This window comes from Aristolochia californica, unplaced genomic scaffold, assembly GCF_029961685.1.
Source record: "Aristolochia californica isolate CCGP_79_NKW_82.1479 unplaced genomic scaffold, dmAriCali1.0.hap1 SCAF_9, whole genome shotgun sequence".
Lineage (NCBI taxonomy): Eukaryota > Viridiplantae > Streptophyta > Magnoliopsida > Piperales > Aristolochiaceae > Aristolochia > Aristolochia californica.
In genome coordinates this window covers 11778689-11804033 of record NW_027182290.1, presented here as the reverse complement: position 1 = coordinate 11804033, position 25345 = coordinate 11778689, and the positions used below count along the sequence as shown (strand labels likewise).

Below are 25345 nucleotides of genomic sequence, written 5' to 3'. Positions count from 1 at the left end.
AGGCCTTCGTTGCCGTCGAGGGGAGTGAGGGGTGGAAAGTTTTCTCCCCCTGGATCGCCGTTGGAGGTGGGGGTCCCAATCAGGAACAACGATTATCTTTCAATTTCTATCTCCCCGAAAAGTCACGACCAGATCTGGTTCGACGAGCAGTCCAGCTGCTCGTCGATTTGTTGCGATGGCTCGTCGGCCGTCGTCGCGACGATTCATCGGGCTGCTGGTCCTCAAGCCCCGTCGTCTTCCCGTTGAATCTCCCTTTGATCTGGTCTCTCCCTTCTCTCTTGCTTCTCTCGTTGCGACATTCTTAGGCGCACATTAGCGCTTTCGATATCTCGGCACATGATACAACACTCGCGGCACATGCCAATTCATGTTCTTTGACTTGCTATCCTACTCATTGTGTTTTTTGGATCTTTCGACGAAGAAGATGATTAGTTCCTCTCGTGAGAGAGGTGGATTGAATTATTTGGAGAGCCACTTGCCAGATCATGTTCTACATGCGTTACATTCTGCTATCTCACCTCTACAGTGGCATTTGTGATTAGGTCATCGTTGTTGGTTAAATTGGTTCAAATTATTCTTGAATTTCCTTCTAATCTTTCTTTTCAGTGCGAGTCGTGTCAACTGGACAAACATCACTGAAGTTCGTTTTTAATCTCGCATCATAGGGTCATCGGTTGTTCGAGGTTGTTCATTCCGATGTTTGGGGTCCTTGTCCTGTAACTAATTTGTTTGGTTATAAGTATTTTATTTCTTTCGTTGATGATTTTAGTAGTGTACTTGTATTTATCTCCTTTGGGAAAAGTTTGAATCATTTGATATATTTCAAAATTTTTAGAATGAAATAAAGAATCAGTTTGCCGCTTCTATTCATATTTTGCGTACTGATAATAGACTTGAGTTTATGAATAAAAAATTTGAAGTTTTTTGTTAGAGTCATGGAATTATTCGTCCTACATCTTGTGTGTTCACTCTTCAACAAAATGGAGTCGCAAAGCATAAAGACATCATTTGTTTAAGTGGCATGTATATTGATGCTTCATACGAATGTACCTAAGCAATATTGGGGTGATGTGTTCTTACTGCATACTATCTTATAAATAGGATGCCATCGTCTATTTTTGGGGGTAAAATTCATATCCAATTCTTGCTTCCCTCTGCTCCATTGTTTCCTATGCCTCCTCGTGTGTTTGGTTGTGTTTGCTGCTCATGTCTTTTGCCCATTCAGAGATTAGTTGTCTCCCCATGTTGTCAAGTGTGTCTTATTAGGGTATTCTAGAACATGAAAGGGTTACAAATGTTTTTGCCCATTTTCTAAAAAAAACATTTGTCTCTACATTTTTTGTGGATACCCCCTTTTCTGTGTCTTTTGTTCAGATGTTGTACCATCTCCTTCACATGGTATTGGATTAGTGATTCCTCTCCCGATTGATCGTTGTTCTAGGCTTACAACGTGTGCTACTATTGAGAAACCATGATAGGTATATCATAGTCGGCTAGTGCCCTTTGCTCAGCCTATAGCCTCCTCTCTCATGTCGGGCCATGACCTTGATTCGTCCAAGGATCTGGAGGTAATTGATCTACACCTTTCTATTGCCATTCGAAAGGGTGTTAGAAAAGGTACCTGTTATCTCTTGTCTCATATTGTTTCCTTTAGTTCCTTGTTTGACAGATTCAACAAGTTTGCTTGTCTCTTTTTACTTGCACTATTCCTTCTTTTGTACTAGATGATATTTCTTTTCCACAGTGGAAGCAAACCATGGATGTTGAAATGGAAGCTCTGTTAGATAAGGAACATGATCATGGGATTCTTCCTTGCTTTTTCTAGTATCAATTATTGATTTCCACCTTGTGTCCTCTCTTGTTGGGTCATGTTTTACTCCTTCCAAAACTAAACATTTTTTTGTAAAGTGCTTTGGAAGGAAATATTTTGACCATTGATCAGCTTTTTTGTAGGGGACAGTAAAAAATGTCCACTATATCTTTCGTAATAAGGTTTGTGACTTTGAAAATCACATTTTTTTGTTCATTGCCTTTTTGCCTTTTCTGTCTAGGGTGTCGTGTTGCTGAAATTTTGCTATAAATGTTGTTCTCTATGACCCTTTTTAAACTGCCTTTGCAGTTTTCCTAAAAAGCCTTCGCCATGTCTTGAGAAGGTTTTATTTAGGATTGAAGTTGCAGCATTGGTTGGCCTCCCTGAGATAGAAATGAAAGAACTTTTGAAATTAGATTTCTCTTTGTTTGTAAGGTTAGAGGGTGTATTATTCATTGTATTCAGTTAGTGAATACCCATTTTTCCACCATGTTCAGGCACACGATGTTAAATACTTTGATACCCTGACAGATCTTCATAAAATTACACCACTTTTGAAAAGGATTATAAAGCTCTTGTAGCATGTACATTTCTCTCACATTTCTAAAGACACTTTTAGTCAGGTTTTATTAGTCCCAGAGTTGTGTCATTGCTATGAACCTTAACATCACGTCACTAAGTGCCGTTTTTTGTCACTTGGTAGTGCTCGTCTGAATGGACTAGTCCAGTTATTGCTTAAATCAAATGCTGCAAACTGTTTGATAGAAGATTATGCTGCTTGTTTGGAGTTGCGGTCGGAGGAGCAACGGCCTATAGAGAACACCAGAGATGATGTTGGTGTTCTTATATTACAGGTTTGTGTTCCACGTGATGTCCTTTTTCGTTGTAAATTATTATTTTTAAAAGAAAATGAACAATCCCTTTTAATTATTTACTGGATTCGTTTTTATTTTCTGTTTCTATTCTTTTTAGTGGTTTTTCTTTCAAGTTTGTGATTTCTAACTCCATGTTATTTCTTTAGCTTCTTACTGAAAATATTAGTCGACCAGCCCCAAATATTGCACATTTACTTCTCAAGTTTGATATGGATGCTCCCGTGGAGCGAACTGCTTTACAGCCAAAATATCATTACAGGTGTGTCCTTCTTTTTGTAGATTATGTTGCTTCTTTTTGTATCCAATGTATCATTTACACAGTAGCTAATCAGTTGATACCTGCAGCTGCTTGAAGATTATTCTTGATATTTTGGAAAAGCTTGCAAAGCCTGATGTCAATGCTTTATTGCATGAGTTTGGTTTCCAGGTCTGGTCAGACTTTTATTTGAAAAATATCTATCAGTAATTAGCATTGTTGATAACTATCTAACTGGGTTCTTTTTTCAGCTTCTCTATGAATTATGCTTGGATCCATTGACAGGTTGTCCAACAATGGATCTGCTGAGCACTAAGAGATATCATTTTTTCTCTATGGTATTGTTGATTATCTGTTTCCTGAGCCTTTGTTTATCACTCAACTTGAATGTTTTCTGAGACCATCCTATGTGTGTGATTTTAGCATTTGGGTACTATTGGTGTGGCGCCACTCCCTAAAAGAAATAACAACCAGATACTTCGTATTAGTTCACTACAACAGGTATAGTTCTGCTTTTTGCTTTTATTTTACATATTTTATAGGTTTGAATTTGTGCCAGATACTGTCACTTTCAGTTCCAGGGCTGTTATTGTCATTATTAATTTCAGTAAGAATGCACGTTGTTTTCTGTCTCTGATTTTATCTTCGAATCCTTCTGTTTGTACATTTTTTGGAAATGGTGAGAATTTCATTGAGAATAAAAAAAGGAGAATACAAAATGTATAGCTTGAGCCTCAAAGGAAGCCTATGTTTAAGAAACATCAAAGTAGAATAAAATAAACTGAAGAAATCCCCCCCAAAAAAGTAAACAAACAAAGGAGCATTATCCCCCTGTTTATACTTGCAGTGAAATTTCTTGTGTTTGCCTCTGAAGTATTTAATTCACTCAGATGCAATCAACTGTTCCTGAACAGAAGAGCAGCACTTTAAACAGCAGCAAACAGCACCAAAACAGCAATTGAACGGTCTGATGATGTTTTCCAGGTCTTTAACTGGGATCAGGGATGGGGAGCACATAGTATTTAAACCCAACAGGGGGTGCAACAGCATCGTAAGAGGCTGAAAACACTACTTACACCATCAACCAAGTGGTCGTGGCACAAAGAGGAGGAAAGTTGGGATTTTTAAAGTTCAGACAGACCCAAAGATCTGATTTATGGAGAAAGCAAGCTCTGCACAAGCTGGAGAAGGAGAAAGAATAAGAAAATATAGAAACATCTTAGCTGGAATACAAGAATCCTTGTCTGATACCATGTAAATTAAGTATAATTGAAATACAGTGCAAAACAAGATAAGAAAGAGGCACTGGCAGTTCTGTGTCAAAGGAAAAGGAGATTAGGGCTTTTAGTCACCCCTCTCCGTCTTTTTATCATTACTTAATGATTATGGCATAGACCTGAATGTCCCTGACATTAAGCCGGTACCACTTAATTGTAAGTTATGTGACCAAAATTACCCCCAACTTAAGAGCACTGAACACTCTTTATCCCTTTAATCACCATCATGTCATTACTTTTTTTTTTTTTTTTTTTTTTTTGAGTAAAAGGTGTAAATGCTATTAAGAAGAGCGAAGAGTAAAATACCTGGCTAAAAAGGGTCTTCCTTCACAACAAGGTGTTGGAGTGAAACACCTAATTTAGCCAGAGTGTCTGCTAAATGATTAGCTGATCTAGGAATGTATTTCCAGTTACAGTTTAATTGAGAAATTAAATTAAAAATATAAAAAAACAGATCCCAGTGCCACCAAGGAGGATTAACGGACTTCACACACTAGTTGATAACAATTTTTGAGTCGCCATCATGTCATTACTGCAATGCTTCCTCAGATATATCACTGGGGCTATTTGCAGCTGTCCTTACAGAGAATCACTACCTCCATGACGCTATTTGCTGACTTTATTGGTAGCTGGGATCTTGATGAGGTTATCCTATCTGGGAAGACCTTCACTTGGTCAAATGGCAGACAACCCCCCGTTCTCTCCAAGCTTGACTGCTTCTTAGTCAACAACGACTGGCTTCCAAACCCTAAGCTCCACCCCCCCCCGCCCCCCCCCCCCCCCCCCCCCCCCCACCCCTCTACTCTTCATGTTTAACAATGCTTGGATGGCGGATCCCTTTGTCCTCTATCCAGTCCTTCTGGGAGAGGATGGTCGTGACGGGCCCGACCGGGTGGAATTTCCTAGCCAAGCTCAAGATGCTAAAGCCGTTGTTGCGATCATGGGCCTCTGCGAGAAAGACCTCTTCCTCAGCCGAGAGAGCCGTCGTCCTTTCTTAGATTTCCACTCTTGACTCTGAAGAGGAATCTAGAAGCCTCTCTTCCTCAAAAGTAACTTATATACGCCTTCCAAGGGCAAATACAATCCTTCGCTTATAGTGAGCTCGTGCACTAGAAGCAGCGTGCAAGATGTAAATGGCTCGTTGAGGGGGATGCCAATACGAAATTCTTCCATGCAGTATCTTCTACTTGGAGAAGAGCCAACCGCATCACCGCGCTCAGCGTCAATGGTGAGAGTACCTCGGATCAATCCTTTATTTCAGACTCACTGGTGAACTTTTTTGCAGAGTTATACTCAGATGGCCAGCTAGTTCTCCCTTTCTTCGAAAGGGTTCATCTCCAGGCTATTTCTTCGGCCGCAACTAGTCTCATAGAGTTCCCTTTCTTCAGTAAGGAAATTGAAAAAGCAGCATTGGGTCTTTCTTTGGATAGTGCTCCGGGCCCGGATGGTTTCAATGGGAATTCGATCGCTGATGCTGGTCCTTCATCAGACACGATATTGGCTGCATGGTCCACTCGTTCGATCAACATGGCATCAAATATAGGAGCATCAAAGCTTCGTTTATTGCCCTCATTCCTAAAAAAGAAGGGGCAAAACTTCATTCTGACTTTCGGCCGATCAGCCTCACCAACAATGCTTACAAGGTGCTTGCACGCCTCCTTGCCAATCGCCTCATGGCGGTTCTCCCTATTGTCATCCATCATGGCCAGCATGCTTTTATCAAGAGAAGAAATATTTTAGACTCGGCCATGGCATGTCATGAGCTCAGCCACCATTTTAAGTCCTTAAAGCTTCCTAGATTCATCCTAAAGCGTGATTTTGAGAAAGCCTTTGATAGAGTTAATTGGAAGCTTTTGGACACTCCCTTGGGGAAGATGGGGTTTGGGAAAAAATGGCGCTTCTGGATTCAATGTTGCATCTCCTCTGTAAACTACTCCGTTCTTCTCAACGGAACGGCTTGCGGTTATTTTAAGGAATCCAGGGGAATCAGGCAGGGAGACCTCCATTCCCCTTTGCTCTTCAATGTGGTAGCGGAATACCTATCATCTTTGATCTATTCGGCTAAAAAGCAACCTTTGATGTGCCGATCCTTCACTATGCAGACGATACAATTTGCTTTGGGGCTGGTACTATGGATCAGATCCGAAAACTGTGTGCTGTATTGGGACTATTTGAACTGGCATCTAGTCAGAACATTAACTGGAAAAAACACCATCCTCCTAGGCTATCATATTGACTCACCTGTGCTTCAGGGTATGGCTGACTATTTGGGGTGCTCAGTGGGAAATTTTCCAGCTACATATCTTGGACTACCATTCTTTGACTCTCGGTCGTCGGCGACGCTTTGGTCCCCCCTCATTGAGAAATTTGAGAAAAGACTAGATACTTGGAGGGGCAAGCTTTTATCTACTGCTGGGCGTCTCACTCTCCTCAAGTCTAGTTTGGCAGGACCGCCAAACTATTTATTTTCATTCACGCACTATCCGGCCTCCGTTTGCAACATGATTGATGCCATCCGTCGACGTTTTCTCTGGAGGGGATCAGAGGACACCTTCGGATATCATTTGGTGAGTTGAAAGGATATTTGCATGCCCCGAAATCGCGGTGGTTTAGGCATTCGGCCTACGAAGAAGATAAGCAATGCCCTTTTACTCAAATGGATCTGGAACTTCAACATCAAGCATAACAACCTATGGGGTGATATGGTCAGGTTCTATCTTCAACCTTCGGGTGTCTGGTGGAGGGAAGATGGTGCTACTCGGCTCCTATCCCCGATATGGAAATCAATTCAAAAGTTACTCCCAATATTCAAAGATACAACTTCCTTTCACACAAGCAATGGAAGGACGCTCCTCTTTTGGTCGAATGAATGGTGCGGCCCCCTCCCCCTCTTTGAGGATTTCCTGGGACTCTCTTGGGTGGTGAGGGACCTCTCTTGTTCAGTCGCTGATTCATGGAGAGATCACTCATAGAGTCTTACGTTTTGTCAGGGATTAAAGGATAAGGAAACTACAACTTTTTGCTCTCCTCTCCAGACTCAGCAGCACTACTATTCGTGAGCATGCAGTTCATAAACCGACATGGAAGCCCAACATTAATGGCCGATTCACAGTTGCATCCGCCTTCTCTCACATTAGAAAACAAGATTACATCATGCATGAGCACAAGACAAACTTGGCATGGAAGCTCTCAGTGCCTAATAAAATCAAATTCTTCGTGTGGACGGCCTAAAAGAGGTTACACAACCCTCGATCGCACTTGTCCCCTTTGTGGTGTGTGCGACAAGACAATCCAGCATGTTCTCTTACATTGCGACTTTTCATGGCAAGTTTGGATGAAGATATTTCAGAAGATTGGTCTCCAAATGGGGCTACATCAGGACCTTTTTGGCACCTTTGAGATGGTTAGGGGGATACGCCTTCCTCAGTTGAGCAAGAGAATTCTCTTGGCATGCCTTGCGCATGTCCCATGGTGTATATGGCTAGAGCGAAACAATCGGAGATTCAACTCCAAGGATAGCAACCCGGATAATATAGCTTCTCAGGCAGTGGGCCTTATCTCGAGCTGGCTAGTAGTTTGCTTCTCTATCAGGCGTCTCCCTTAGAGAAAATTGAGGTTTGATAGCACACATGGCGGGCCCCTGTAGGAATCCGGTTATGGCCACCTGGGATCCTCCCCCTTAAGACTGCATCAAACTCAATTTTGATGATAGTGCTTTAGGCAGTCCTTGGCCGGTTGGAGTAGGTGGTGTTTTCAAAGACAACAGTGGAGACCCTATTCTATCCTATGCAGGGCTGGTGGGTATTGCCGATTCAAATACTATTGAAGTGAGTGCTCTTCTATTCAGCCTCCAAATCTTTAAAGATTGGCTCCATGGCAAACTGATTATCAAAGGTAATTTCAAAGACTGTCATCAGTTGGTGTTCAAAAGAAAGCTCCCCTCCTTGGCGCCCCTGGCCAATCACTGATTGTATTGCTGACATTGTGTCATCCATTCATTGTAATTGGAACCTCGTTCCTAGATCAGCCAACTCTTTGGCTGATAAATTGGCAAAATTCAGAACCTCCCAGCAATCTCTCATTGTTTGGGAAGGCTTCCTCTCGCTTAATCTGCTCGTTTGAGCTCTCATACTAAAATTCAGCATCATTAAAAAAAAAAGATATATCACTGGGGCACAACATTGAAAAAGAGAGTAATCGCAATGATTTGCAGCTTGGGATGGAGTTGGCCTTGTATGTCATTCCTAAATTGCAAATTCTGTTGCTGAGTCGCCTGCTTAGTAGGGAACTTCCCACCAATCCCTTGTTTTAAAGGGAGTGTTCCCCCCTAGCCAGCTTGTTGTTCATTGTTTTTTGAATAAAACTTCACTTTTCTAAAAAAAATAAAAATAAAAAAAATTGTTGAATATTCAATATTTGTCGGATATTACGGATGCTTTTGGAATGCTTTTTGTGTTTCTTCTTTTGTAACTGCTTTTTAGCTTTGATATTTGTAGAGAGCTTGGTTATTGAAGCTTCTAGCATTGGAGTTGCATATTGGTGATATGAACTTGCCTTCACATCGAGAAGCATGCATGAACATTCTTGGTCATTTATTTGTTCAAGATGATAGAGAAAGTGGAAGTGACTCAAAGCCTTCGTTCTCTTATTTGATAAGTTCTGATAATTATGCAACAGAAGTTATTACTAAAAGCAAGGTATTCATGCAATGATTTGATTTTTATTTGATTTATGACTTATATTTATTTGACACTTTGGATATTGAGTACAGACACCTCTTCTACAATCCCTAAATCCCCATTATAATTTTTTGAACGTTAGAAGTTCTTATTTTGAGCTAATTAAGTTTTCAGGTGGTAGAGATGTGGATGTGAATGTTATTTAAGTTATAAATGGGTACATGGGGTCTTTAAACCCTAATCTCTCCCACACTGTCTTTTGTAAAATTCAATATATATGACCTATGGCCTCATGTTAGAAAAATTCCAATGTGGCCATGGAGCTGATACTCAATCACACGTATATCATTTACCACAAGTTAGTTTTAGCTGATTGCTTTAAAGAACAACTTCAATATTCAATTAGACTGCTGCCATTAATATTTGTTTCATTTTACTGCATATTAAGCTTTTATTGATCATGTATGGTTGGCCGTATGTAGCTATCCTCCATAAATAAAAGTATTTGCAGATGTGTGTTTCTCTTATTTGTTACTTATGTACTTCAAAATACATTCTAATTGTTAAACAGAAAGCCAGAGACTATGGGAAAAAGAGTTGTTGAAGATAATCTGTGCAAACTCTTTTTCCCTAGTAAACTCCAACACTTCCCCTCAAGCTGGTGCTTGTAGATCACTGGTGCCTAGCTTGCCAGACAGATGCTTAGCTTGCCACAAAATTGATGAGTTGCATATGACTTTGTGATCAAACATGTTGTTTTTTTTATTTTATAAGATGGATTCGGAGACGTTATATGTGGGAATTTCTAAATTCCTGATGTCGTCAGCTTTTTCTTCTTTGCTAGCTGATCTTTCCTTCGAGTGAGAATCGTATCAACTAGGGAAGTACCTTAGAGCTAGTTTTCTTGCAAGTCCTAGTCATAATTAAAAATGAGAGACCGAGAGAGAGCACTTGAGAGAGAGAGAGAGAGAGTGAGAGAGAGATCACCGCCCCTTATGTAGTGCACATTCCCGGAGCGAAGTGTGCCCCACTAGCCAACATTGGGCCCGACACACCTCTGCTCCAGGAAGCACAGCTACTTCCCATGCCTCACCTCCTCAGGTGGGACACAATCTGGGCGACGGCGGACAGAGTCAACGAACAACACAGCTGCAAGCAACGGCAACACGCTCAGCACGTGCGGCCCTCACTTGAAGATGAGCAAACCAACCCGAATCAGAAGGGCAAACAGTAGTTAGCCGCTCCTCTAGAAGATGTATTTGGATTGGTCAGTCGGCACCCTCCCAAGGTTTTGAGTTCTGCCATGGAATCACTGTCACTTCTCTGCGGTGAGCGAGGGAACAGAGTGGAGATGCAATACGCATACTCTCTAGGTCAAGAGGGAAACAATCTTATATTTCCCTCCCTATTGAGGCGGCAGATAGAGTCCTCTCCGACAGGATGGACCGGATCTTTGGGCGGTCTTTGCAAACAGGCGACTTCGTCTTCCACCTGCACACACAATACCATCGAGGCGAGCTGGAGTGCTTCATCACTCAACGACGTGTAACAATCCCCATGGGAGTTATCTTCCTCCCCCAGAAAACAAACACTAGCTTCGGCTGGAACACCTCCCGCAACAACCTTCTCCAAACCCTTGCAAAAAACAAACCTCCTCTCTCCGCTGCATCTCCCCCTACCACAACCCCTCAAAACACCACCATACAACCAATCCTCTACACCCTCCCCCAACACACACACACACACACACACCCTTCTCAGGCCAAACCCTGTATGCCCATTTCCATGCTACGGATATAGTCTAGTGTTGTAGTTCTAGTTGTATATGTGGATGACATTATATCATCTAGGAGTGATTGTACGGGGTTTGAGGAGGTCAAAGAGCATCTAGGCAGACACTTTCAAACGGATTTGGGGTAGTTGAAATATATTCTTGGATTTGAAGTAGTTCAAAGTCGGAAAGGATTGTCCCATCTTAGAGGAAGTATGTGTTGGACATTTTAAAGGATTATTGATAATTGGGTGCTCCTCTTACAACTTCTATGGAAGTTAATCTTTGTCTTCATGATGATAAGAGCCCTGAACTTTAAGGATGAACCACAATATAGACGTCTGGTTGGGAAGTTAGTTTATGCTATGGTTACAAGGATAGACATCTCCTTTGCAGTAGTAGCAGTTATTCAGTTCATGGAATCCCCATGTAAGATACACTTAGAATTTGTCCATAGAATTTTGAAGTATCTAAAAGGAGTTCATAGAAAAGGGTAATGGTACACTTCTCATGACAGAGTTGATGTTATGGGATTTTCTGATGTTGACTCTGTTGGATCAAAATCAGACAGAATGTCTACAATCAGATATTGTTGTTATGTAGGAAGTAACTTAGTTAGTAGGAAGATTAAGAAACAAGCGTGGTGGCTAGATCAAGTGCAAAAGCTGAGTATATGGTAATGACACATACAATAAGTGAACTCTTGTAAGTAAAATCAGTTCTGGTTGAGATGGGGATTTAAGCCAACCAGCCTATGGTCATGAAATGTGATAATCGGGGTGTTATATTATTGTCATTAATTTGGTATTCCTTGAGAGAACCAAACATATTGATGTTGATTGTCATTTTATTCGAAATGTCAGTGCAAAGGAAAATAATTACTCCTTACGTAAAATCTTTTGAGCAACGGAGAGACATTTATTGAACCCCTTAGAAAATGTGAGGTTATGATACTTTGACCAAGCCATGATTGTTAGATATTTACGCTCCAGTTTGAGGGGGAGTGTTAGAAACTATTATTAGGGTTTTATTTTTTGATAATTCTACCCTTATGCTATTTACATCTGGTTGTCAGACAACAATATTGGAAGTCAGCCTATAAGTCTTGTCTTTTTTTATTTAGTTTGCGACTTTACACTTAGTGTATTATGGATTAATGTACTAAGGGGCATTTCTGTCATTTGCCCCCTCTTTTACTTAAGTAATAGAAAGCTGAGTGTTCCTTGTCTCTAACAAGATGGCCCGCCACGGGAAAACATCAGCCCCCCTGCAAACGGTCCCCATCTCTGCCCCTCCTCTCCGTGTGGGACAAGCCTCAGACACCGGAAGCGCTCAGATCGAACCAGCGCTGCAGCAGCATCAACATGGTCCACCAGAAGAGGAATTGAGAACGCAACAACCAACAAAGGAACCAGGCTGGAAAATGGTAGTCAGCCGCACATCGAGGAGAAGGATTAGGGTTGAGGATCCGCAACCCCCCCCCATAAATTACTCCACCTCACATAAACAAATCATTCACTAAACCTGACATTCCTTCCTTTACCTCGTGCAGAACATCATCCATATGCCCATCATTTGGCCTACTACCGAATCCTGCCCAAGCCCCGAAAAATATCCTCCCCCCCTCCCATAAATTACTCCACCTCACATAAACGAATCATTCACTAAACATGACACGCCTTCCTTTACCTCGTGCAGAACATCATCCATATGCCCGCCATCTGGCCTACTGCCGAATCCTACCCAAGCCCCGAAAAATATCCTCCCCCCCCTCCCTTGAGATTTTCTCTGCCCTTTCCTACCTTGAGCCCAACGCCCGACAACTCATCCCACCTGTCCCCTCGTTGACACCAATCCAGAAAAACCAGATACTCACCCCTTCCTCCCCTGATCTCGAGGGATCATAACCCCTTTGTTTTTACCACACCTCCCTCGGAAAGCGAAATTTCTCCCTTCAAGTACAACAGGCCCATTCACCAAAAATCGTATCCCTATCAACCCCCAAAATCAAATCCTCAAAAAAAGCCAACATCAACTCAACCCCGCTGACAGCCCCCAATCCATCAAATCCCCCACCCATCCCTCTCGATCTAGATCTACTATAACCTTCTTTTCAGTCCCCCTAAAAAATGCTTCTAAACTTGAGATCTTCGGAAAACCACATCATCAAATCCTATGTCTTTTCAACCACCTTGCCAACTCTAAGCCGCCGCTCTTAAACTATGAACCCTATAATGATAGCCTTTTTGATAGCTCCCGAGAACTCTCAACCCCTTCCCCAGAAAATCCAAAGCTTATAAAATGGCACAACGCCCCTCCAAACAACCATCTCACTACCACAGTCCATACCCCACCATCCTTTTTCCAACCCCCTTTGGCTTCAATGAATCCCACTTCGAACAAACCTCTGGTGGCCTCCGATGGGGAGTCCTCCAATAGATCCTCCGTCACTCCCTTTCTCCTCATCTACTCTCACAGAACATCCAGAAAACCACCCTCCCGCTCCTTTTCACTCACTCCAGAAGAAAGAAGAAAAGTAAGGAAAAGGACCTTACCCCGGAACAATCCTGCCTCGCTCAGGACCTCCCCTCCACTCACCCAATGGCTGGACAGGTTCCCTGTAATCTCTCATAGGGAGTGGGTCGAAAATATGAAACAACATATCCTGGTCCATGCAGACAAATTCTCTCCAGATACTATCATGGCCTCTTCTGCTATTCGAAAGAGCATATTCTCAACATCCCCCCACCATGATAGTTCTCTCTTGGAATGTTAGGGGAATCAGGTCGCGCTCCAAGCGCAACGTCATCAAGGCAACTATTTTTTACTGTAAACCTAACATTGTAATCCTTATTGAAACTAAGCTGCAAAATTTTGATATATCTGTTGCTCAGAGTCTTTGGTATAATGCGGACCCTGAATGGGCAACAATAGATGCAGTTGGCCACTCCGGTGGCATTCTTGTCATTTGGAACACTCCATAAATTTTTAGTATTTTGTGAGTCTCATGGTATTACCCATCAAACATCTTGCCCTTATACACCACAACAAAATGGGGTGGCTGAACGTAAAAATAGACATCTCCTTGAGGTTACAAGGACACTATTATTGCATATGAATGTTCCTAAATGTTTTTGGAGAGATGCAGTTTTAACCTCTTGCTACTTGGTTAATCGTATGCCCTCAACTGTTTTGAGTGGTCAAGTTTCACTTCAGGTTTTAAAACCCAATTGTAAATTGTTTGGTGTGGTTCCTCGTATTTTTGGATGTACCTGTTTTGTTCATATGCTTGGAACTTCGGTCAATAAGTTGTCACCTCGGTTTGTCAAATGTGTTTTTTTTTGGGATATTCTCGTAAACAAAAAGGGTACATATGTTATGATCTTGTTCGACGGAAAACATGTGTCAGCAGATGTGACCTTTTTTGAACATACTCCATATTTTTCATCATTTACTGAGCTTCCTGTATCACCTGAATCTCCTTTAGACTGTCCTGTTCCTATTGCAGTTTTGGATATACTAGCATCATCGAGTTCCTCATTGCCTCTTCGTGTTTACAGTCGTCGCTCTCGTACTCCTGCAGTGCCTCCAACAGTTACCTCTATAGAGCTCTCTCCTCATGATCCACCAGCTTCCTCATTGCTTGCAGATCCTGTTATCTCTGATTTGGACCTGCCTATTAGTCTACGAAAAGGTAAACGATCTTGTACTTCTCATCCGATATCCAAATATGTGTCACTTGATTTTTTGCCCCCATCCTTCAAGTCCTTTGCTATGTCATTGTCTACTTCCCATATACCTCGGTCGGTGCAGGAAGCCTTGTGCTCTCCAGAATGGAAACAAGCTATGGACGATGAGATGAGTGCTTTGGTGTCTCGGGGAACATGGAATCTTTGTGATCCACCTGCAGGAGCTGCTATTGTGGGGTGTCGTTGGGTTTATACTATCAAATATAATGCTGATGGCTCTATTGAACGGTACAAAGCTCGGCTGGTAGCGAAAGGGTATACACAGACTTTTGGAGTTGATGTCTTTGAGACATTCTCTTGTGGCCCAACTTACTTCGGTACGTATCTTAATATCTGTCACTGTTAATAAGGGTTGGCCTATCTTTCAATTAGATGTGAAGAATGCCTTTTTATATGGTGATCTACATGAAGAAGTGTATATGGAGCAACCTCTTGGGTATGTTGGTCAGGGGGAGACAGAAAAGGTGTGTAAGCTGCAAAAGGCTATTTATGGACTTAAACAGAGTCCACGGGCCTGGTTTGAAAAGTTTAGTGATGTGGTACTACAATTTGGGTTCTATAGGAGTCATTGTGATCATTCTATGTTCCTACTTAAAAGGAAGATTGGTATGGTGGTTTTGGTTGTCTATGTAGATGATATTGTGTTATCTGGTAATGATCTTGATGGTATTACAAAAGTTAAACAATATCTGGCCACACATTTTCAGACAAAGGATTTGGGCTCTCTCAAGTACTTCTTGGAATTGAAGTTGCTCGTAGTAAGCGAGGTATTGTTCTTTCTCAGAGAAAATATATATTGGATTTGTTACAGGAGTATGGTTTATTAGGTGCTAAACCTATAGACACCCCCATGGAAGTTAATCATAGTCTACACGACACCCAGGGTCCTACACTCAAGGATAAAACTCAATATCGACGGTTAGTAGGTAAACTGATCTATGCTACAGTTACCAGGTCGGATATTTCATTTGCTGTGGGAGTTGTGAGCCAATTCATGGAAAATCCTCAAAAAGTCCATTTAGAAGCTGCTCAAAGGATTTTGAAGTACTTTAAGGTACACCTGGAAAAGGTCTTCTGTATACTCATAATTGGAAAATTGATGTACTTGGGTATTCTGATGCCGATTATGCTGGGTGTAAGATGGATAGACGTTCTACATCAGGCTACTATTATTTTGTTGGAGGCAACCTGATAAGTTGGAAAAGTAAGAAACAGACAGTTGTGGCTAGGTCCAGTGCAGAGGCTGAGTATTGAGCAATGGCTCATACAGTTAGTCTTATGTGGATTAAGTCTATGCTTCTTGAGTTTGGTTTTATGTTACCTGACCTTATGGTTATGAATTGTGATAACTACGCAACCATTTTTATTGCCATCAACCCTGTATTCCATGAGAGAATGAAACATATAGAGGTTGACTGCCACTTCATTAGAGATGCAATTATGTAGGGGAAGGTGGTAACTCCTTATGTAAAGTCTTCAGACTAGTTGGGAGATATATTTACCAAGCCTTTGGGGAGACGTGAACATGTATCCTTTAGTGACAAGCTGGGATTGTTTGATATCTACTCTCTAGCTTGAGGGGGAGTGTTAAAATACAAGTTCAGGGGTATTTTGGTTATTTATTATATTTTCAATATTACATTTTTCTCTTATAGTATGGCTATTAGATAGAGGTTGTCTTATTTTATCTCTAGTTAAATTTTCATTCAATTTAGACATGTATTTTAGGAGATGTAATTTTGAGTATTGAGGGGCATTTTTGTCTTATTGAAAATTTCACTTAGACCCTGATTGTAAAGAAGCGGGAAGGGCCTTTTTGGCTCGGATTCCAAAGCAGCAAAGCTGCCTCTCTTCCAAAAAAAAAAATATTGGAATGGGCCTGTCTTGAATATGCAAGTTGCGCCTTCGCTAAAAGATTGGTCTTTTGGCGCAATGGTTAGTAACATGGTATCAGAACAGGTTGGTCTCGAGTTCGAGTCCCGTTTGTCCCGACCCCACATAGGTGGGACTTTGTCTTTGGTCGTCCCCGTATAGGTGGGATTGTGCATTTGCATTTATACACGGGTGTTCCCCGTGCGGGGAGTGTTGGAATGGGTATATCTTTAATATGCAAGTTGCGCCTTCGCTAAAAGGTCGATCTTTTGCCGCAATGGTTAGTAACATGGTATCATAGCAGGTTGGTCCCAAGTTCGAGTCCCGCTCCCACCGAATTTGTCCTAGGTATTTCTGGTGAATTTGTCCCGGGTTTTTTCGGTGAATTTGTCCCGGGTTTTTTTCAGTGAATTTGTCCCGGGTTTTTTTCGGTGAGTTTGTCCACGAGTTTTCCTTGTGCGGGCGGGGGGGGGGGGGGGGGGGGGGGGGGTGTTGGAATATTTGTTTGTATCACCCGGTCCAATCCTTGTATAAGATCCGTGGGGTTGTTTTCCTAAAAGGTTCAAGCCTTTTAGCGCACTGGTTTTAACATGGTATCAGAGCAGGTACTCATATGTGGGCCTATACCTAAAAACTATCTACTTGTAGAGCCACAAAAGAGGGCCTACACCTAAAACTATCCACTTGTAGAGCCACAAAAGAGAGCCTACACCTAAACTGCCTACTCCTAAATTATCCACTTGTAAAACCACAAAAGATGGTCTACACGTGAGGGGGAGTGTTAAGGAATAGTCCCACATGGATTAGTGAGTACAAAGATCTTGAGTTTATTAGTTGGGAAAGAGGTTTCCTAAGTTGACTAGTCATTTTGGGATAGGGCCTTGACCCAACTTAACAAAAGCCATTTCCACAAATTCTACCCTCTTCTCTCTTTGTATCCGGTTTCGTGAAAGGACCCTGGGAACTCACTGGGCCCTTGCGGGCATATATGGTCCAACATGTCATGACGATCGAGGCGCATTCTGGGATGAGTTACTCCAGCAAGTCCAATCATGAGATTTGCCCTGGTTGCTCGTTGGGGATTTCAATGTTACCCTCTGATGCTCCGAAAAAAGCCACTCCCCCACCAAAAGAATTTCCTCCACTATAAGAGCCTTCTCGGATCTCAACTCCAGTCTTGAACTTCTAGAAATCTCCTTGTTCGGAAAAAAAAAAAAATCACCTGTTCCAACAGACAAAACTCCCCATCCTATCCAAGTTAGACCGATTTATAGAGAATAATAATTGGCTCTATCTCTTTCCCAACACTTCAGGTCAAGTCCTCAACAAAGTTCGCTCTGACCAGTGGCCTATCCAAATCAACACTCACCCCCCAACTTGGGGGCACTCTCCTTTCCTCTTCGAAAACTCCTGGCTTCTTCTTAATTCGTTTGTTCCCCAACTGAAAGACTGGTGGCAAGATCTTAACCACCACCCAAATCCAGGATGGTCCTTTCCTCTCAAGCTCAAATCCCTAAAGATTAAGATTTGCTCATGGGCTTGAAGCCTCCGTGCTGCTACTGCATCTAGGAGAGATTCTGTCCGGTGCCACATTTCTGAGCTTGATCTCCTCGAAGAGCAAAGGTCACTCTCATCCCTTGAACTTCTACTCCGAAATCATTTAAATTTTGATCTTTCAAATCTTCTAAAGAATGAAACCACTCACTGGAAATAGTGGGCCAGATTCCATTGGCTGACCTACGGGGATGGAAATACCAAATTCTTCCATGCCATTGCCTCAGCCCGTAGGAGAGCTAATCGTATTTTCTCTCTTCGCAATGAAGACGAGGAGATCACGGATAACATCTCCATTGCTAATGTTCTTGTGAAGTTTTTTTCTGATCTAACAAAGGAGTCATTCAACCGTCCTATTCTTCACCAGCTCTAGTTTAAGAGTATTTTTGCCTCGGAAGCTGAATTACTGGAGTGTCCTTCCTCTCTTGAGGAAATTGGTGACCGAACCCCTGGCCTGGACGGGTTCAATGGTTAATTTTGTCACAAATCTTGGGGGACTATCAGGAATGATCTCCATGCCTTTGTCAATAACTTCCATCAAGTTGATATCACCCACAAATCCATTGGCCATGGCCCTAATCGCAAAAAAAGCCAACTCAGCTCTCCCCCTAGTTTTTAGACCTATCAGTCTTACCACCAACACATGAAAATCTTAGGCCGAATTCTTTCCAATCGCCTAAGAGCCATCCTCCCCCGTGTTATTAACCCGTGTCAAAGTGCCTTTATTTGAGGCTGCAATATCTTGGATTCAGCAATGGTAGCCCACAAATTACATGACTCTTTCAAAAAATCAAGTCAACCAAGAGTTGTTCTCAAACTTGATTTCTAAAAAGCCTTTGACCGGGTTAACTGGAAGATGATTGACCACCTTTTTGGTGAAATGGGTTTCGGCATCCGGTGGAGATTCTGGATGAGAAGCTTCATTCCCATTGCATCTTATTCTGTTCTTGTCAACGGTAGACCATATGGGTACTTCAATGGAACTAGGGGAATCAGGCAAGGAGACCAGCTATCACCTTTCATCTTCACCCTTATTGGTGAACATTTGTTGGCCATGGTTCGACTAGCTAAAAGATCGAGATGGCTCAAACCCCATATTCCCAGATCCTGCTCAAGACATCGCCCTCCTACAATATGCGGATGACACCATCTTCTTCTGTGAAGGCTCTTTGAAACAAATTCATCGCATTAAAGCTTTGCTCAATCGATTTGAAATCTCATCCGGTCGGAAAGTCAGTTGGTCAAAGTCATATATTGTTGGTTTTAACATTGAACCTCACCTATTGAACTCCATGGCTAGCAACCTTGGATGTAAAACTGAGATGACTCCATGCACCTATTTGGGCCTTCCCCTGACCCCTAGATTACTCTCCAAGTGCTCCTGGCACCCTGTTATTGAGCGCCTGGAGGGTCGCTTGGCTTCATGGAGAGGAAAATTCCTCTCTAAAGTTGGTAAGTTGGTTCTCATAAAATCATGCCTTCATGGAATCCTTGGTTACTTTCTATCTATGTTCCGGTGCCCCGCTTGTATTAGAGACATAATTGAGCTCATCAAAAGAAGATTTCTGTGTGGAGGTCCAAATGGTGAAAAAAAGTGTCACTTGGTAAAATGGGAAGAGGTCTGCAAAGCAAAATTCCTTAGTGGACTGGATATCCAAGATACTACTACTACAAATTCTGCTCTTCTCATAAAATGGATCTGTAAATTCAATCTTTTCCCTGATCTAGTTTGGAGAGCTTTAGTTGTTGCCAAAGCCAACAAACATTTGGGTTGGTGGATTGACGGGGGAAGACACCACCGTCTGTCCTCGGCCTAGAAAAAAAAAGTCTTGCTACTGCCAGACTTGAATAAAGCTGTTAAATACTACGTTGGCAATGGGACCTCCACAAAATTTTGGTCCTATTGGTGGACTGGCCAATCCAGCCTCAACATTAACTATGAGTCTCTCTCAATCCTGGCTAGAAATATAGATGCTTCTATCTCAGATCTTTGGTCTGAAATAGGGGGCTGGAATTTGAACCTCAGAAGAGATCTCTCGAATTCTGAAGCCATTATGGCATCTAATCTCCTCTCAAGCATCTCCACAGCCAAACCCAGAATTAACCATGATACATTGATCTGGACACCTTGTACAAAAGGTACTTTCTCAACAGCCTACAATTTCCTCAGTAACCTTATTTCAAATCAGTCTAATCACTCTGCGGCCTCCGCCTGGAACCTCCTTGCCCTGCCTCACACAAGTTTTTTTATCCGGAGCGCTTGCAAAAATAAAATCCTTACATTAGAGTCTTTAATTCGGCGGGGAACCTCCGTCCCCAATCCTTGTTGTCCTTTTTGCCAAAATGCCCCAGAAATAGCCAATCATATACTTTTATCCTGCCACTATATCTGGATCAACCTTTTAAACAAAATCAGGTTCCAATATTGCTTTGCACAAAATCTCATCCACTATCCTCTCAATCATTGGTGCCAGTCTCCCAAAGCTTGGAAAGATGCTTCTCTCATGTTGCATTGGGCATATAATATGGGGAATATGGAAAGAAAGAAACGGGAGAAAATTTGAATTCATAAATTTCAGCAATTCCAATCTCAAAGGAAATTGGTAGCTGGTTCCCCTCCCCCCCTTGTACGGGCCTTTTCAAGCTAAATTTCTATGGGAGCGCTCTTGGCTACCCTGGTCCTGCAAGCTATGGAGGAGTTATTCACGATGCAAACGGTTCTCCTCTTTTCCTTTGCAGGGCCACTTGGAGTCTCTGAGTCCACAACAACAGAACTCTCTGGATTGCTGAACGAAATTATAGTATTTATTAGCCGGCTCACGGGCCTTCTCTACATATAAGGGAACTCAAAGATTGTCATTGACTGGTGTGCAAAATCTATCAGACCTCCATGGCGTCATTGGGATATGTATTCAGAAATTTGTAATTTAATTTCTTCTTTAAATTGTAATTGGAATCACATTCCTCATTCTTCCAATCTTTTGGCAGACATTCAGGCTAAGACGGGTATTTCACTCCAACACCTTGTTGTGGAGGAAGACCCTCTTAGCTAGGTTTGTTGTTTTTTTTTTTTTTTTGAGAGGGGCGTGGGGCGATTTGAACTTGCGACCTGACGCACCTGATGTAAAGAGAATACCACTAGACCAAATGGCCTTAGCTAGGTTTGTTTTACTCTTCACTTTCTTTAATAGTTTATACACCTCATTTAAAAATATATATAAAGCTGTTAGGGGTTGAGTTCAACCTCTAACGTGGAGCAGCCTCTCTCATACTGTTTCTCTTCTTTTCTCTCTCCCTCTCTCTCTCTCTCTCTCTAATGTGGAGCAACCGTATACTTTTACAAATGGTTATATTGTAACTCCAAAAGAAAATAGTTAGAAGGAAAAATAGAAAATCATGGAAATAAAAAGATAATAAGGAAATTGATCTAGGTATGGTCATGGGTTGGGTTTTTGAAAACCTGTCCCCATCCTGTGAACCTGATATTAGACTCGTCACTGTGAAACTCATAATAGTTTGAAAAACCCACTCAATCCACTATCCATTCTCTTACTCAAGTTCATCCTTTTTGGTGGAAATTTGTACCAAAAAAAAAATGTATATATATATATATATACATATGATAGATTATGAAACCACCCAAAACCTACAATAATTTGTTGTAACAATACATATATATATTGACCTGTAAAAACAGCAACAATAACTTTTTTCTTGTTAAACTCAATATCGTTTTTAAATTACACCATGCAAGTAGACCCTATGGGTTGGGTTCGAAGCATGAATGGTAAAACCACATGGGCTGAGGGGGAAATCCCATCTCCATCAAAATCGAGTCAAAAACCCCTTGCCCACCCTTGGTTGACGTAGGTTGGAGCAATCCTGGTCTCTTTCCAGTTTTATTCACTGTGAATTTCTGAAACAAATATATCTTTCTATCAATATATCTTTATATGAATGATGGACATGTGGGTTCTTTGGCTTCTTCATTTCAAATAGTTTTTGATTGGTCATAACCTCTCATCTTACGCAAATGAAGAAATGGAAAAAATAGATAAGAGACCCTTATCTACAGTATTTATGTTACAAGTTGATGATTTCATTTAAAAAAAGAGCATTTTTTTAATTTTATATATATATATATTGATTGCATATCCCCTATCCCTTGATGAAACTTAAAATCTAAGATCCTCACACAAGAAGCCTTTTGTATGAGGACATGGAACCAAAAGTCCTATCCACGTCTGAAAAGGAATTTATTTATATGTCCGGACTTGAATTTGTCTTTTTTGACTTGAATTTGTCTTTTTTAACTCTTGACTTTGACTTTTGTTAAAACTGAGTACCATGTCCATCCTAAAATGACAGGCCAAAGTTAGGAGGCTTTTTCCCAAGTATTAACGACAATATTTTTCTAATGTTAACTTATGTTGGATTATTTAAGTTATACATTGATGTAGATTCGAACACATACTAGCATTTTTTTTCCTTTTTGAAAGTTAACTTTTACTTCTTTGTACCAAGAAAATGTAGAAAACCTAGTCCCATGCATTGACTGATAACTGTTAGAGCTGCAACTCTAAAACAATGCATTTCGTCTATATCTCAAGAACCTTACTAGCTGTGATATTTTGACAATTCCTTAGATGTTCCATGCACATTCACCGTGCGTACAAATGCTTGGAGATGGTAATCCACCTAGTAGGCTGCAGTGGGCAAATTTATTTTTTTGCTGTCATGTCCTGTTCCAATTTGTTGTTGTTAAATCATTTGTATGATTATGAGAATATGTTAATTATAATTAGTGTAATCAATGAGAAAAAAAATTTGTTTATGTCCTCAGTTAGCTGTTGTACTTTGAAGTTTAGTTCTTGAAGCTAACTTTTTTTCTTTTCGTAGTTTTTAATCTCTGTTTTATTTGTAAATGTAGACCTGGTAAAAGATCTAATTACCCAAGGTAGGTTAAAGTCATGTTTCTAATTGTTCAGGTATTTGAGTTGCTTCAAGTTCTCCAATTCAGATCTCCTGATACCTCTGTGAAGTACAAACAAATCATTCCCAGCTTGAAATATGATATGCAGGTGGGTTGCAGTTATGCCAAGTTGCAATTTTTCCCTTTATATGGATACTTTTTTCTCTTCTAATAGCCCCTCTTTCAGGTGGATGAGATACTTGGTAATCCTACTACCTCTGATAAAGGTGGTGTTTATTATTATTCTGAACGAGGTGATCGTTTGATTGATCTTGTGGCATTGAGAGAGAAGCTCTGGCAGGTTATGTACCTTTTCAGTCACATCCTTCAGCTACAATAAAATTTATTAGCTGCCAGCTCACTTAATATTCTTTACATGCTTATTTTTGTGCTTCTTCAGATGTGCAATTTTCGTAATCCTCGACCAATCTCCGTTAGTGAAGCTGATCTCTGTGAATTGAGAGAATCAATCCATGATTTGTTAAAATGGGGCTGGAAATACAATAAGAACCTTGAGGAGCAAGCTGCACAGCTGCATATGTTGTCTGGTTGGTCTCAAATTGTAGAGGTGTGCCTCTTTTTTTGTTTTAATTCTTTTTATTTGTTAAAGTTCATGGGTATTTTAGTCATTACACAAGTGGGTAGCTCCACCTCCACATTTTAGCCATTTAAAAAAAAAAAAAACTGAAATCAGTCTAGGGCTGTCAAGAAGTTTTTGATTGCAAAGAAGAAGGTGAAGTATATTTGTGATAGCCCCTCATCCTATGATTAGGGTTTGGAAGCAGAAGATCATTAGCTTCGGACTTGGATGCTGAATTGTATGCAGCCCCATGTATGTGATCAAGTTATGAGTTGTGATACTGCCAAATACATGTGGAAAACTCTTGAGTCGATCTTTGCCAAGAAATTAAGCTCCCCTGAGTCTATGAGTTACATGTAAAAGTTTTCAGCATAGGCAAAGGGGAAAAGGCAGTCATAGAGTATTTTACAGGGATGTGTGGAGTGTTACAAGAAATTGCAGTTTTTCATCCATTTAGGGTAGATCCTACAAAGCTTAGGAGAAAGAAGGCCAGATTCAAGTTACCCAGTTCTTGGATGGTTTGGGATCAGATTATGATGCTTTGCGTGTGCAAATGTTGGTAGATAATGAAGTTCCTACATTTGAGAAAGCTTATAACTAAGTTATTAGAACTGAAAGTGCAGTTATGTCCAAAGAAAGTTGAGAAACTAAAAGTTCATATGCCATTGCCCTTAAAATGTCCTCCACTCCCATCGATCTGTCTTTTCGAGGATGAGATGGAGGAAGGGGTTGTGGTCATGATGGTGGTGATCGTGGTGAAATGTTCTCGACTCCCATCGATTTGTCTTTTTATAGACGAGAGGGAGAAAGGGGATGTGGTTGTGATGGTGGTGGTCATGGCAATGGTTGTGGAGAAAGGAATTGTGTACACTGTGGTTGGTATTCACAATGCAGATGAGTGTAAGGATAAATTTGGGCCAGCTCAAGTGTCTCTAAAGGTGTCGATGTGTCTAGCAGTGAGCAAGGGACTACTAGCAACTCTATTTAAATAAAAAGGGACTACTAGCAACTCACAGGGATGAAATTCTGAAGTCATTTTAGTGCCTTAGGATAGCTTCTTGCCACTCTCCTACATCTATTCCTCCTATGGCCAGCACATCTTTTTCTGCCAGTGCCATGTTTGCACTTCACATGTTATTTATGCCTCTATTGGGATATTGATTCTACGGCATTTGCCTATATCTTAGGTATGTTCTTTGTGTTTTCTAATTTATTTTCTTCCTCTTGTAAGTTTGTTAAGTTGGCAAATGGCTCATCTTCATCCGTTACCAGTGAAGGTGTGGTTCATCCTACTCAGCTTCCTTTGTCCCCTGTTTTGTATGTTCCAAAGTTTCCAGTTGACTTATTATCCATCAGTATACTCACCAAATCCTTAACTTTTTCTATTGCAATTTTTCCTTTTGGTTTTGTACTTCAGGATTTGTAGACAAGGAGGATGTTTGGTTTCAGGCATGAGAGTGAGGGACTTTACTACTTGAATGTAGTTCCTCTACATCAATCTATTGTGCTTAAGGTTGCTGTGACTTCTCTCTTGTTGCATTTATGGTTGGTATTGAGAGTGAAAAAGCCTCACCTTGAAAAGGGGGAAGAAAATCTAATGGGTTATAAGGTTGGGCAATAGACTTCCTAAGTGGTTAGTCATTTTGGGATGGATGTGGGCTCAACCCAACACCCAACAATGGTATCAGAGCAGGTTGTGTGTGCGGGCCGAGACCCAATTTGTACTCCATGGGCCCAATTTATCAAAGACCTCATGACCTTTTGTTTGCCTCACACCAATAGTGGCCTCATGATTCAACAAAGAATTTATCTTGCTTTGGCTCTCAATAGTGGAACATGAGCCATTGTGAATATGGAGCGAATTTTTTCTGTTCCCATATGTTACCTGTCCAATTTTCGCTCCACAAGGAAATTCTCCGCCTTGAAGTTGACAACAAGATACTTTTGCCT

General features: G+C 41.2%; 1 protein-coding gene across 3 annotated transcripts in view; it reads left to right on the top strand.

The window, feature by feature from the left end:
- The window catches only part of LOC137940108 (nuclear pore complex protein NUP205), a 120525-nt gene that overhangs the window by 64740 nt on the left and 30440 nt on the right, over nucleotides 1–25345 (top strand). For all 3 annotated transcript variants that reach the window (XM_068785032.1, XM_068785033.1, XM_068785034.1), the window contains exons 21-29: nucleotides 2514–2664; nucleotides 2832–2944; nucleotides 3031–3112; nucleotides 3193–3279; nucleotides 3365–3442; nucleotides 8715–8915; nucleotides 22832–22924; nucleotides 23003–23116; nucleotides 23216–23383. In XM_068785032.1, the coding sequence (XP_068641133.1) occupies nucleotides 2514–2664; nucleotides 2832–2944; nucleotides 3031–3112; nucleotides 3193–3279; nucleotides 3365–3442; nucleotides 8715–8915; nucleotides 22832–22924; nucleotides 23003–23116; nucleotides 23216–23383 (1087 nt within the window). The remainder of the gene's footprint in view (nucleotides 1–2513; nucleotides 2665–2831; nucleotides 2945–3030; nucleotides 3113–3192; nucleotides 3280–3364; nucleotides 3443–8714; nucleotides 8916–22831; nucleotides 22925–23002; nucleotides 23117–23215; nucleotides 23384–25345) is intronic.